Raw genomic sequence first — 15,818 nt, forward strand, 5'->3', positions numbered from 1 at the left:
GGGGGGGGGGTGGACTCAATATCTCCTGCAATAAAAAACGATAATTCATAAAAAAATTGTACATCTGAGTAGTCCCTGGCAGTATCTGTAATTCATGTTGAAACGTGAGAAAATGTGAAAACTCATTCAGTCATTAAGAGTCAGCCATCAAATTCTCGAATGTTCCCAATGATGGAAAGTAGAAAAATTATAAAAATACTCATCCACACTTTTGCGATCTATATTTACATTTGCAAGTACGTAATTGGATTCGTTTATTCCATGCTATCCCTCCTGTTTCTTCAACCAACGAACTGAGAAAGATCGGGGAGTTTGAAATCATTGAAAGAGGTAGGATTGCTCGGTCCAGGAGCTGAGAATGCGAATGCTGATGCTGATGCCGATGCTGATGCGCTTTGGAATGATTGTCTCGATGTTGAGTCGGTTGCTGCCAGGGCGAAACCGCATTGAGCGGTGCAGACATCGTCACGTAGAATGGCTTCCCGAGAAGCTTCACGCAGGAGTTGAGCGCAATCGGTGACTCTTAGAGAGGCACATTGTGTCTGAGAATTGGAAAAATTGAAAATATAATTAATAACGCGTATGAGAAATTAAAAATTAAATATTATACTTTTTATTAGTCTTTTAGACGATTCTAATAAAAAATTTCCGCAGTTTATCTCTGCGTTTTTTATAGAAATATTCAACAGAAAATTTGCTGTAGAAAAAATCAATAGAATTTGATTCTCCTATACAACTTATTTTACTGAGATATTTTCTATAGAAATTTTTCGGCTCCAATTTTCTCATTTTTTGTGAGATTTTTTTTAATGACAAAAGGAGAAAAATAAAGTGGAAAAAACTTTAAAAAATCATATCGAGACATTCCTATAGAAGAAGACTCAATAGAAATAATTATATAGGAACATGAAGTTCTACGGATTTTTTCTATAAAAAATAGATTCTCTTGGCCATTTTCTGTAGAAAAAAAGAATTTTTCAATAGAATCAGCCAAAAACTAATAGAATTTTCTATCGAATTCGTAAGATTTTTCTATAAAATTATTTGACATTTGCTCGTGCTGCATCACAATAGTATATTGTATTACTAGTGCGTAAAGTGCCCCGTTTCCGTACGCACATGTGACACATCCATTTTTCTTGTGATACTTGCCGAGTTTACTGTGAGTAACGGTGTGAGAGGTAAAATGGTTATTTTCGTGCACGAGTGCGCAAAGTTCAAGAGCGTGCGTAACGTGAATTTCGAGTGCGTAAAGTGAAGTTTTAGAGTTATGCCGTAATTAATGCAACGCCAGATGTACGCAACGCTTGCAATTGCCGAAAATATATAATATACTATTACGCACGACCTCTGAACTTTACGCACGCCGTGCGTAAAACAAGCACTTACGCACACTAAACGGTTCCGAAAAGTGAACTTTTCAGGCAGGTATCACTAAATAATATATTTCACATCGAAAACCCCTGTGGCACTGGACGTGAACGATATTTTTCCGAAATAACTTTCACTTTTGCAAGTTCGGGGAAAGCTCAATACCAAAAAGTCTTAACCCCCTCAAAAATTGATGCTCACCCCCTCATTAGTGCAGACACAGCTGGTGCACGGTGAGGGGAACCCGCTCTCCCCAACAGCGAGATTCCTCCCCCCAATCAGGCACCCGGTGCTCCTGGTCTCCCTCCACGCGCTGAAGTCCATCTGCGCCATAGTGCTACACGGCACCCTAGGATTCAGGAAATTCGACGGCAGATCGAACGCAGCCCTCTGCATTTCCACATGAGAGTCCATATTCTCGCAAAGCACTTTAGCCAGCGTATTCTTCCTGATCTCCGTCAACTGTTGCTCCGTGAACCTGATGTTCGGATCGTCAGTTTCATACCAGAACCTGTCGCACTTCCTCAACTGCCTCATCTGTATCGCGATGATGCACCCGAAGGTGGGTCCCACCAGGCCCCCCTGCAGCGGCCGTTCGCTCATGCCCCCGGGGAACAGATCTATATCATCAACACTCGCGTAGATTCTCTTCAACCTCGCGATGACCTCCGGCGCCATCTCCCTGGAGAGATCCTCAAAAGTCGTTGCCCTCTTCAAGTTACAAAGTGCGCGGTAGTTATTATAACCGGGGATTCCGTGATCGCGAGCTCTCTGAACGTTCAGAGCAATCAGATCCACCCCAGAATGTAGAATCTTCCTGTTCTCAAACAGGTGATTCGTCACTTCCCCAGTGATGAATTGGTCCATCGTCTCCATGGGAGTGGAGACCAGCCCCCTGAGCATTTCGTCAACCATGTCAACTCTGTAGAGCATGTCGACGTTGAAGAAGCCATCGCGAAGGAGGATGGGAGGGTCGACAGCTCTATAGTTCTGGTCCATCCTAGGTAGATGCGGTCTCAAGAGGGAGTGCCCTATCCTGTAAGCTGCACTCGCAAACTCGGTGAGGATGCTCGGATTACAGGTCGGGGAGTACTCCCTGTAGTACCCCTGGGGCAGGAGCTTGAGCCCGTACAAGCTCACAGCATTCCACCCAAGAATCCGCGGAAGGAATTCATTGTAAGTTATGTGCTGCAGCATTGCGCCGAGGATTCTCCTCGTCTCCTGGTACAGCTTTTCCCCGTCCCAATGAGGATTGACCCTCCTCAGCCCCTCCATAATCCTGTTGTGCTCGCGAACCCACATGGTGTGCATGACCGTCAACCCAGGCTGCTCCGAAGCCCTCCCATCGCCCCCAATGAAGCAATACCCAGAAGGTGACTTGCACTCCGGGTGGGTAGCCGATTGCGGCAGAAGGTCCTTGAGCCTGTTCGGATGATTCGTGATGTTCATCCGGCCGCTGAAACCCCGGAGAATATTCCCGATGCAGATATTCTCGCCGTAAACAACGGAGGCGTCTAAGAACGCTGTGTTCTGGTTGACTTGCTCACGCGGTCCGAGGTTCTGCTGACCCGGCAGGGATCTCATCGAAGGAATGCAGAGTCTCTCACCAGTTGTTGCGTTGTGCGTCGGGAAGAAGTGGTCACCAGGTGGTACCGGGAAGGGATTGCACTCTGGGTGAACAGTCCTAGCTGAGTCGCAGGATCTGCACGAGGGGATTGACTCGGCGAAGCCTTTGTGAATGGGGGTCATTGTGAGGTCGTGATCTACGAACTGGGCGAACTGCATCACCATCAATGTGTATCTGTTGTGGAGGTTTGAGATGTCCGGGTGCATGGTTGTGGATATAGTCCTGGGGTTCGGCAGGGGTCCGCCGCGAACGGAGGTGATCCTGGGTTTCGAGACGCCATCGTCGTAGACCGGTGGCAACAGCCTCGCAAATGTCGTCAGGGATTTTCCCAGCCTGGGATTCCTCAGGTTGTTGCAGTGTCCTGTGTGCGTTCTGTAAGGAGTCGTTGGGTCGCAGGGGCTGTCGTCGACGGGACAGTCTATCTCACTGGGATCAACGGGTCTTGAGTTCGACACGAAATTAGTCAGATCAACGTTTTGCAGGACGTCTGAGAAGTCATTACCGGGGAATCCCAGAATGTTATCAGAGCTGTCGAAGGCCTGACGCTTCCTTCTCCGCAAGCCTTGAGCGCCGTTGACGATCTCGTTGGTCGCCAGCTCGTAGAGGATCGAGGAGTTGGCGAGGGAGAGGGCATCTCTGTTGGCTTTCGAGAAACTGGCAGCAGTGCCCGCTGGTGACTTGGGATCCGCGTATCTCTGCTGAAGCCAGGAGTTATACTCCAAACGCTTTCTCTCGATCAAGTCTTGTTGGGCCTTGGCCAGAGCCGCCGCGATCATGTCAGCGTTGATGAGGGGCTCCTCAGGGCTTTCGAGCCACGATGATGAAGGCTTCTCAGTGTCGATGCCAATAACATCATCACTGCTCCTGTTTGTCTGCTCCTTCTCGTCTTCATCGCCTGTTTCCTCCTTCCAAGCGGACAAATCGAGCGGATTGTGCCTATCGCAATCGATCTTGGCGTTGAGGTAGGCGTCGCTCTGTAGGAAAGCCATTGGCTGAACCACACCTATCGGAATATTCGCGCACAGAAGACCCGCGAGACTGGTTCTCCTCATTGCTGACAGTTGCTCGCTGCTGAGGCTCGATGGCGGCAGGTCGTTTTCGTACCAGAATCTGTCGGAGTTTCTGATCTTCGCTAGTTGACCAGCTAGGAGGCAGCCGAATGTCGGTCCCACTGCCGATCCGTCACTAGGATTCTCCAGTATTGCACCGACCAGGAGGTCCACATCGTCCGCCCGGCCGTAGATGTTCTCCAAGAGGACTTTGTTCTCGGGTCTCATGTGTCTGCTCATCGTTCCCGATGTGCAGCGGTCCAAGAATGCCGTGTACCCGGGGATCCCGTGGTCTCTGGCTGCATGGATCAACAAAGCTGACGCGTTCCAGTAGTTGTTGCCCGTCCAGTGTAGCACGTTGAGGGTCAGCGGGCTCGCGGCGTGCTCTATCTCGGCTTCGAGAGAGGGCTCTGCTGATGTCGAGCGCTTTGAGAGGGACGTCAGGGCAGGCAGCACTGCCAGGGCGACTGCGTCGAAGGCGCCAGCTCGGTTGTTCGAGGAGTAGCCTTTGTAGGAACCCGAGTTTATTTGCTCGAGCTCACCGGTGTCCGACTCTCCAAGGATGCTGGAAGCGAACTCCTGGAGGGTTATCCTCTGGATCTGCGCGACCACTGCTCTCCTCGCCTCTAGGAAGAGCTTCGCGTCGTCCCAGTGAGCGTTGAGCTCACTCAGTCGTCTGGCGATTCTGTTGTGCTCGCTCAGCATCAAGGAGTACAGCTTTCCGAGCTTGCTTGTGCTGTCGTTGCAGGCCTCGCAGTTCGTCAGGTCGACGAGACCAGACTCGTACTTCCGGATTTTGTGGAGCTGGTCGTCCGTGCTGCCGTAGATGTCGGAGCCGTCCAGATAACCGGACACTCCGTTCATCTGCTCACGGCCGCTGAACTTGCAGCCGTAGGCCGTGCGCGAGGGGACGTTCCTGTAGTAGGGCTTGCAGTCGCCTGTGGGCTCCGAGCTCGGGTAGCATTCTGGGTGCGGGGAATCGCGGTGACAGCAGCGGGACAGGTCGAGGTCCGGGAAGACTGGGGAGGAGATGTCCCGGAGGACCAGCTCCGACCACAGACCGGCTAGGCTGGTCAGGGCTTTTCGCTCCTCGTTGGGGAGACCTCGGCGGAGGCTCGACGTCTCCAGGCGCGAGACTACCTCCGACGCGCTGGGGAGAACGTGGCGCGTCGATGATGATCTCGGGCGGGATAGACCTGCAAAATTGAAGGGGTTTGGTCAGATTTTTTCGGAGCAATTTAACGCCTTTAGTCTTTATTTTTTTAATACTTTGGCGATCGCGCTGTGAGCGTCGCGCCGCGCTTTTTCCAATTTTTTAAATAACATTGCAGTAAAGCCTCTGAACAATTTGAAAAAAATTGACATGTGATTTTGAAGTGTCCAGAAGGCTCATCAATGAAAATATCCGCCAAAAATATCGTAAGTTGTTAGATTATCAAATTTTTATTCCGAAACTCTGGGCCGTGTTCCATGTAAAAGGTGAATTTTCAAAAAAACATGGGTACCTTGAGATTAAATGTATAATTAAGGGTAATATTGAACATAAAAAATCTAAAATTGACGAATTTTCTTGACGAAAAATCTCAAGACAAAAATTCAAACAGAAATTCGAAATATATCGATTTTTTCTTATCGAATATCCAATAGAATCAGCGCAAAAAACAAATAGAATTTCTCAGTAGAATTCCAATAGAAATCCTATAGAAACCCCATAGAATGCCTATTGAATTCCAATAGAATTTTCTAGTGAATTCTCCAGGTTTTCTATTGAATTTTTTCATACGTGACGAACCAGAACAGTAGTTACGAGATTTTCAATTCGTCTTTTTTCTTCACACCAGGACAGGGTGCGCGCTTCGCGCGCGTATTATTTTTCATGGGTGCCGAAATGGCAAAATCTTACCGTTTCTCACTTTCATTAATTTTTATTTAAAAATTACAGTGTAAAACATGTATACCCTGCATAGTATGTACTACAGAATATATATAGTATATTTTATATATCATATACATAAATACCATGTTGTACATGTAAAATTTTAATCTTCTCGTATACCCTTTCGGGTCTTTACGATTTGTTCCCTTGCCACCCCCCAACCCCCTGTACCGCATTCGCCGAAGGACAAGGGAAAACCTCATTTTGAGGGAAAAACCTGCCCAGGGACAGTCGTCTCTTGCGAGACTTTCGCTCGACAACGAAACCGTGAGATTTAGAGTGTCACAAATTTTGGCATGCCAATCCCATACTCTAACCACACAGCCACCGCCATCGGTATGTTATACATGTATTTTTTTATTATAGAAACAATGAATTTCTCTTTTTTTACAATCCACTTTCAAAAAATTCGGTGTAACGATTTATGAAGCCTCTATTCCGCTTATCAAGTAATGTAATATGATGTCTATGTATATTTTTTTATGTACTGTAATCTTTTGTTTATCGTAATTGTAAAAAAAGAGAAATTCATTTCTTACTGTAATAAAAAAATACATATGTACATGGTATATAATATATACCATACATATATCTTTTATACTGTAATCTTGTGATAAAAATTAATAAAAGTGAGAAGCGGTAAGATTTTAATATTTTAACACCCATCAAATATGACGCGCGCGCTCTTTTCTAGTTACTGTAAACGAAAGATTACAGCACATAAAAAGATATACATAGACATCATATTGCATTACTTGATAAGCGGAATGGAAGCTTCAAAAATCGTTACACTGGATGTTTTTTTAAAGTGGAATGGTACGGGCTCAGATATCAGGGAATTATGCGCAGAGGTTCAAATGCCTAGATTTGAATAAAATATAAGCGAGAGGCATGGGTCACAGGCATTTGTGGGTATAAAAAGGAGGAGTAGAGGCGTGAAGGTGAGCTCTGCAGATGTAATGCTACCAACGCGAAATATATACGTTGGCGCGTTCCAATTTTCACTTTCCATTCTTGACCCGATACGAGTGGTATGTGCCCGCGAGCTCAAGGAGCCACACACACACATTTACACGCTTGGACCCAACTTTCTTTCTTCCCCATTCTATTTTTCCAGCTGAGACTTTCATCGGCTAAATTTTTCCTCTTTCCGACAAATCTCGAGGGGTTTTTGTTCCTCAAACGTGTCACGGTGGCTTTAGCAACAAAAAATCTTAGTGGATTCAATCTTAGACTTGTACATCTAGATCAGTGATTTCTCAGTGCGAGTGAGTGCTGAATGCTGATGAGAACGCACGGATTCGTTTCAGTAGCGAAGTGGTAAAACGGTTCAAGTCAATTTTGACTGTTGGCCAGTTTTCAATGAATATCTCGGAATGCAAGGGAGATAGCAAAATTTTTATTATAACCTTTTTTGTAGAGCCGATTGAGAGCTACAACAAATGTAATGACGAAAATTTCGCTATCTCCCTTAGATTCGGAAAAATTTCTCAAAAACTCAACTGGGAGATGAGTCGACTTAAATCGTTTTACCACTTTGCTACTGATTTAATTATGAAGTATACGAATTATAAGAAGACTGAAAAACTAAATCAGTAGCGAAGTGGTAAAACGATTCAAATCAATTTTGACTTTTGCCCAGTTTTCAATAAATATCTCGGAATCTAAGGGAGATAGGAAAATTTTTGATAAGACCTCTTCTGTAGCACTCAATTCGCTCCACAAAAAAGATCATTACAAAAATATCGTTATCTGCCTTAGATTCGGAGATATTCCTCAAAAACTCAGATAAGAGCTAAGTCGACTTAAACCGTTTTACCACTTCGCTAATGAAATCAAGTTCATGCAAATTTTGCTATTCCCTTTCGCCTATTTTTTGTTTTTATTGTTTAGTTTTCCCCAATGGTAAAGATCTGCATACGTGAGATGTGAAAAAATAATTAGTGATCCACGAAAGTGAGCTCAATAGCAAATGAGCAAATGATGAGCTTTTCGTCGATACCACTTGCATTTTACTTTTATACTTGTGTATCGAAACATATTGTTTTATATTTTTCATGCTATCGTGTCTCCCAGATAATGTTGTAACAAGTCTACGACTTATTCAATGAAGATTTATTATTATTTTTTAGTTATTGTGGGACGACCATTTTTTGAAAAAAATCGAAAACTCTGAAATTTAATATGTGAATTGAATTTGACTTGATGACGACGAATAGAGCTCTATAATACCTATATTTAGAAAAAATGGTTATATTTTATGGATTCAGTAGCGATCAATTGAAGAAAAAATTATGAAGCGAAAATATTAAACTCTAGAAAACGGCTGTAGAAAATAGTCAATACCGTCTGAGTACTTCGAAGATATAAACTTTAGGTAAGGTGACCCTCTAGCCCCCCAGGACGGATGTCTGATATTATTGCAAGCTCCGGACGGTGTTCTGTACTTGGATGGTGGACAGGGACTCTCCCTCGTGTCGATGCAGTCACTGCTGTTTTTGTTAACTGCACTCTGCCTCCTAGAGGAACAGAAACACTGTTAGAAAAGAATTGGAATTTCACAATAAAAAATAATTCTTCTCAACTTCTACCTAAAATTCTATTTGGTTTTGACCGATTCTGTCGAAGAATTCCATAGCTTTACTTCGTGTTTTTTTTAATAGAAAATGTCCGGTACAAGATTTTTATAGAGAAAATCAGCAGAATTTCATCCTTCTATGCAACTTTTTCTTCTTGACATTCTCCATAGAAATTCCTCGACATGAATTTCCTAAGTTTTCTCACTTCATTTCTCTTCTATTTTCATTATAAAAATGAAATTAAAGCTTGGGAAATTTATAGAATAAGATGCATTGGAAAATCAAATTCTATTGATTTTTATTGCAGAATTTTTTCAATAGAAAAATCCAATAAATCTTCGGAAAATTCAGAAATTCATTCACCTGAATAATTGAACTAAAATTTAGTTTCCATTGAATTTTCCATAACATTTTGAATCTTCAATTACAAAATCTTCTCAAATTTCAGGGAAATCATGACGGAATAAAAATTTCCTAAAAGTGTCGGGGGAGGGTGGGGCAAAATGGATACTTGAATGTTCTTCCAATATTCATCCCTCAAAAATAAATTGAAATTTCATAGAAAAAAAATCTCATGTTCATCAAAAATTCAGTGAGTTATCTATATTAAATTATCCGTTTTGCCGACTATTTTTAACAGTGAAAATTTTTGAAATATCAACATTTTTTTTAATTAGAAAAAATATAAATATCTATAACGTGACAATTAATAATGCGCAATTCATCAATCCCAATTGATCGATGAATTCCCCCAGCCGGGTTTTTCCGCTCCTATTGCCAACAACTTCACCCTCAGCATTTACGTCATCCTCCTAAACAACAAGTTTCACTTTCACGGCCAAAGATTCCCGTTTAGCCGGTAAATCCCGTCTGTTTTCGTTCAATTTCCCAAAAAGGTGATTTGAAATGAACGTCTCGGCATGCCAACAATCCCATGTTTTTTCATATTGAACGGGTCCCCGCTGGGTTTCACCTTCGTCCTGATACCATCATCATTGACCTTTCTTCATTTTGGTTAAATTTTTTATCTCCGAAATTGGCATTTTAGCCATTTACATAGAGTCCTCAAGCCCGCCAGTAGTTAGATGTGAAGGACAATGACTTACCAGTTGTTTTGAAAGGCATGTCGTTCGGCCTCGATGGCGGCACGTGCTCGGGCTTGGAGATCATCGTCGATGCCATAAACATATTCTATAAATAAATAAATTTACGGGTTTAGGTTCTGTTTTCCGTTCAACAGGTCGGGGAGTTAAGTTAGAACCCCTGAATAATTTAATTGGTGTTTAACATATTCGATTTTATATACTTCTTGGGAAGAAATCTAGATGGAATTCAACAAAAAAAAATCTGTTTGTTTTTTTTTGTTGCTTTAATATTATCCCACAGGAAATTTAATGTTGATAGTCTGTTTTTTAAGCTCTCCTAATTGTAACATTTGAAAAATAGAACAACTTTCAACATTTTCTGCATCGATTGAATAATCATGATGATGATGAAATGAATCTTCATCATCGATGCCATAAACATATTCTATAAATAAATAAATTTACGGGTTTAGGTTCTGTTTTCCGTTCAACAGGTCGGGGAGTTAAGTTAGAACCCCTGAATAATTTAATTGGTGTTTAACATATTCGATTTTATATACTTCTTGGGAAGAAATCTAGATGGAATTCAACAAAAAAAAATCTGTTTGTTTTTTTTTGTTGCTTTAATATTATCCCACAGGAAATTTAATGTTGATAGTCTGTTTTTTAAGCTCTCCTAATTGTAACATTTGAAAAATAGAACAACTTTCAACATTTTCTGCATCGATTGAATAATCATGATGATGATGAAATGAATCTTCATCGTCGATGCCATAAACATATTCTATAAATAAATAAATTTACGGGTTTAGGTTCTGTTTTCCGTTCAATAGTTCAGGGCATGAAGTTAGAACCCCGGAATAATTTAATTGGTGTTTACCATATTCCATTAGAAATCTAGATGGAATTGCTTTCATGTTATCCCACAAGAAATTTAATGTTAATAGTCTATTTTTTAAGCTCTCCTAATTGTAACATTTGAAAAATTGAACAACTTCCAACATTTTCTTCATCGATTGAATGATAATCATGATGATGAAATGAATCTTCCTCGTCGATGCCATAAACATATTCTATAAATAAATAAATTTACGGGTTTACGTTCTGTTTTCCGTTCAACATGTCGGGGAGTTAAGTTAGAACCCTTGAATAATTTCATTGGGGTCTTGTCATATTTGATTTCATATACTTCTTGGGAAGAAATCTAGATGAAATTGCTTTCATTTTATCCCACAGGAAATTTAATGTTGATAGTCTGTTTTTTAAGCTCTCCTAATTGTAACATTTGAAAAATAGAACAATTTCCAACATTTTCTTCATCGATTGAATGACGATCGTGACGATGAAATGAATCTTCATCGTCGATGCCATAAACATTATCACATAATAATAATCCGATAAAATGTTTAATCTCCAATTCTCAATTTCTGTCATTTATTCTATTCATTCTATGAAAAGACAACGAAAGGAATCCAATCTATGGGTATTCTTTCTTTTATTCTTTCTTTATTCTTTTATTCGAAAAAAATGGATGTTCAAAATTTTCAAGAATACATGGAGAAATTTTTATATTCCCCGAATGAGGTTTTCAATTACTGTTGTTTTATGTGTTTGTTTTGATCACAAAAAAACTTTTTATTGATGCTTAATATAATTTCTCTTCATTCAATGTTGTAACATGTGAATTACGGGAAAAAATATATAATAAAAATAAGAATGGATAAAGTTAAATTAATCTAAAATTGAATTAATTAATCTAAAGTTATAAGAAAGAAAATATAATAAAATAGAATAGTACAAACTAATCTAAAATACTAGCGAAGCGCTCGTTCGCTAGTATTCTATAAATAAATAAATTTAGCAGTTTAGGTTCTGTTTTCCGTTCAATGTATCAGGGAGTTAAGTTAGAATCCTTGAATAATTTCATTGGTGTTTTACTCTTTTATCATGTAGATGTAAACATATTTTTTAATACTTCTTGGAAAGAAATTTAGATGGAATTGCTTTAATATTAACCCACAGGAAATTTGATGTTAATAGTCTATTTTTTTAAGCTCTTCTACTTGTAACATTTGAAAAATCAAACAACTTCCAACATTTTCTGCATCGATCGGACGATGAACATGATGATGACATGAATCTTCATCGTCGATGCCACAAACATATTTTGTAAATAATAAATTTCCAACTGAACCAACCGAATTATTTAGTTTTCTTTGAGAAGAAATATGAACGGAAATGCTGTCGATCATATTATTCATTCCACAGGAGATTTAGTATCAACAGTCTTTTTTTTAAGCTCTTCTAATTGTAACACTTGCCCTCAGCACGTGCCTAGATTAATCGAAAAACAGTCTCTCCTTTCTTGTGTCGAAACGTGTCATTAAATTTCCTTGCAAAATAGAGCCATAATTTTCAACATTTTGTGCACCAATTGAATGACGAACGCAATGATGAAATGAACCTTCATCATTTATGCCATGAACGTATTCCATAAATAAATTTCTAGGTTTAGGTCTCTTTTCCGTCGAAGGTTTCAGGGAATTAAGGGGAGACTACTACGAGTTTTAAAAGTCGTGGGTTATTGGAGTGAGACTTTTCATACGTTGAAGATCGAATACATAGATCTGAAAACGAATAATTAGTGCAAATTTTTTTTTTATTGTTCGTTTGCCCGAAAACGCTTAAAATGCCAAAAACAGTCCAGGGCCTCCAATTTTTAAGCTACGAAGGATTTTATTTTTTCAAAATTTTTGGAAAAATATGTGGAATAACAATTACGAGCTAGTTTTTTTTTAAGTCGCCTCTTACATGGTTAAATTTGCTTTTTTGTATTTTTTACACAAATAGTGAATTGTTTTATATGAAAAAAACCGAAATCAGTTGTGCAGGAGTAGAATTCCAAAAAACTGGCTCGTAATTGTTGTTCCACACATTTTTCCGAAAATTTTGAAGAAAAAAAATCTTTTGTAGCTCAAAAATTGGAGGCCCTGGACTGTTTTTAGCATTTTAAGCGTTTTCGGGCAAACGAACAATAAAACAAAATTTTTTTTGCACTAATTATTCGTTTTCAGATCTATATAATCGATGTTCAATGTATAAAAACTCTCACTCCAATAACCCACGACTTTTAAAACTCATAGTAGTCTCCCTGTAAGCTAAAACCATTGAATAATTTTGCTGTTGTTTCATTCTCCTCTTATGTGGATGGAAAAATATTCGATTTGATGTACTTCTTTATATCAACTCAGGAGATTTAGTATTATCAATCTAATTTTTAAGCTCTTCTAATCCTAGCACTAGCCCTCAGCGCGTGCTTGGACTAATCGAAAAACAGTCTCTCCTTTCTTGTGTCGAAACGTATCATTAAATTTCATTGAAAAATAGAACGACAATTTTCAACATTTTATACATCAGCTGAATGATAAACACGATGATGAAATGAACCTTCAGCGATACATTCGGAGAAACGGTCTATTTGAATTCGATGAGTGGGTTTGACAAATTGATCGCTTTTTAATGTAGAAAAATGCTTCCTCTTTCCAAATGAAGATTAATAGCTCGAAATTGAATCATTAATATGCAGTAATTCATCATTTTAATAAGATGAATTATTTATCTGGCTCCAGTGGAAGATTTATCCGGAATTCATGAACTATTTATTCTGTATTAATCAATTTCATTAATTTTCACCGAAAATAGTGTTGAAATGAACGGTAAAACCTCAAATTAAGTCATTTTTTTACTCAAATACGTAATTTCTATTCGTGTACATGTCTACGTTACGATCATTGGCATATGCTAATCAGAGTAATAATAATAAATAAAAAATGTGGAGAACCGAAACATAAATTATTCGAAATATTAATAACTATTTCAGCAAAAAAAGAATTGAGACAAAATTAATTTTAAAAATGGCTAAAAAATAAATAAGATGAACCATTTATTTGATTTCAAAACAAGATTCATTCGGAATTAATAAACAATTCATTGTTTATTAATCAATTTCATTAATTTCCAACAAAAATATTGTTGCAATGAACGGCAAAACGTCAAATAAAGACATGTTTTTATTCAAATTCGTCATTTCTATTCGTGTACGCGTCTACGTGACGATTATTTTCATGCGCCAATCAGGATAATAATAATTACAATAACAATGATAATAATGATATTAATGATTGACGATTATGAAGAAAAAATGGGGAAAACCAAGATATGAATTACTCGAAACAGCAATAACTCTTTTCAGCAAAAAAAATTAAGATAAAATTAATTTTAAAAATTGCTAAAAAATAAGATTTGAAGTTGAAAAATTGGGGGACTAATCCACAATATAAAATCAATAAGATACCCGCGACGTTCATCAACAATTTGAATTTTAGAAAATTACGTAGACAATGGGTATGATGAGTAAGAGAAAGGTACACGGTATTTCGATTACGCATAATTCGCATGGAGGCGTGCGTTTCAGGAGGTAAACGATAAGACGTGCCTCGGAGCACGTAATAGTTTTACAGACGTGACGATTAATTGACATGACGTGAACATATTATCAGGATGTTTGAGCGAATCCCGAGTATTCTGTAATTTGTGCTTAATATTTTGCAAAATTCATTTTTTCAGTTTCTTCAGTTAATTTTGTTTTGCTTATGCAGAAATGAAATTTAAAAAACTGCGGTTTTTACGTACCATTCAAATCGACATTGTGAATGACAGTGCTGGCAAACGTCTGGCAGATCACAATGAGCAGTCCAATCAGCACAACTGCATTGCCGCTGTAAATTAAAGAAAAATATATGCGTTATGAGTTGAGTCTCATCATTCCTCACTCACTTTCACCTTTTGCCGTTGAGCAGTCTGGAATACATAGAAATATATCGGCAATTACAGTGGTTATAGCGCTGAATATTCCGGAAGAGAATAAAACAATTCGTAACGACGAAGTAAAAATTCATGACGAGGTGTTAAGGATATCTAAGTACTTTGGCCATTTTTTCTCCAGTGAAATGGTTTTCTATTTTTGCAGTCGAACATTAGAGCCTTCATTTGAGCCCCATTTGACCCTAAGTGTCGGGACATTTTGCAATGATTTTATTATTTAAATTTTGCAGGTCGGAATTTAAATCTCCATATTCAACCGCTAGCAAACATTTCGACAATCTCTTTCCGTCTTCGACCCAAGTTAAATTTTCATTGTTGTTTTATATTATGTATGATTTGTTTGATGCTGTAATTGGCCTTGCTCTCTTGGATCTCTATGAAATAAAAATGAAAATGAAAAATGAAATGAAAAAAAATTAGAGAGTTTACTTTTGGAGGAACACTGATGAAATAATTTAAAAATTGCAATTTTTGAAAATTACGAGAATTTTCTATAGATAATTTATAAACAATCAATTGTCCAACATAACAAATCATTTGTTTGGAATCGTAACAAATCATTCAAATTCAGAATTTACCAGAAATAGATTTCATGCCTGAAAAAAGTTTTCGGAGATTTTAAACAATTTCAATTATGTATTTATGAACAACGAATGTTATTTAAAAAAATAATAGTTCTGTGCGAAATGTGATTTGAATGACGCTGAATATTCATGATTTTTTTCGGAATTTTCTCACCTAATTTAATTGACAAATGTGATAATTGAAATTGGTTGAATTTATAGTGTGTTTGGTAAACTGCACTAAGCTGTAGAAAATACTTGGATATCATTAAATTGGCTAATTCAGCGAGTTAAAACTTATCACTGGGGGTTCACGGGTTGTCGCAGAGAACTCGTGAATTTCACGCATGACAAAATTGAATACAAAACCTTAGCGAATTCTTTAGAAAATTCTATTGAAATTCGCTAGAAATTCTCTGGGGATTCTGTGAGGATTCTCACAATCGAGAAATCTGGGAAATTTGGTAAATCTGGAAAACCGAGATAATTTGGTAAGGAAATTAGTTATTGGACGGACTGGCGTTTTTAATTGCATCAAACGAACCCTGGCAACTGAAGCACCGGAGCACAAGGGAAAATTAAAACAAAAATTAATAATACATACTTTTGAGCCAAAAATACTCAAAAGGTACATCACAATTCTATTAAAGTTCTGGGGAATTCTCCTTAAAATTCCATTTATTTTTTTGTGCAGATTCTATTAGACGTGTGATAGGAAAAAGTC

At 38.6% G+C, this 15,818-nt stretch overlaps 1 protein-coding gene across 1 annotated transcript; it reads right to left on the reverse strand.

The window, feature by feature from the left end:
* Positions 1–281: 281 nt before the first annotated feature.
* On the reverse strand, positions 282–14,412 carry LOC107048771 (thyroid peroxidase). Its single transcript, XM_015272132.1, has 5 exons — positions 14,340–14,412; positions 9,669–9,753; positions 8,330–8,502; positions 1,573–5,243; positions 282–542 (listed from the first exon to the last, which is right to left on the reverse strand). The coding sequence occupies exons 4-5, from the start codon at positions 4,909–4,911 to the stop codon at positions 282–284; spliced, it is 3,600 nt and encodes a 1,199-aa protein (XP_015127618.1). The 5' UTR covers positions 4,912–5,243; positions 8,330–8,502; positions 9,669–9,753; positions 14,340–14,412.
* Between the last annotated feature and the right edge of the window lie 1,406 nt (positions 14,413–15,818).

Source organism: Diachasma alloeum, unplaced genomic scaffold (assembly GCF_001412515.2).
Source record: "Diachasma alloeum isolate Michigan unplaced genomic scaffold, Dall2.0 Dall_scaffold_00197, whole genome shotgun sequence".
Classification (NCBI taxonomy): Eukaryota; Metazoa; Arthropoda; class Insecta; order Hymenoptera; family Braconidae; genus Diachasma; species Diachasma alloeum.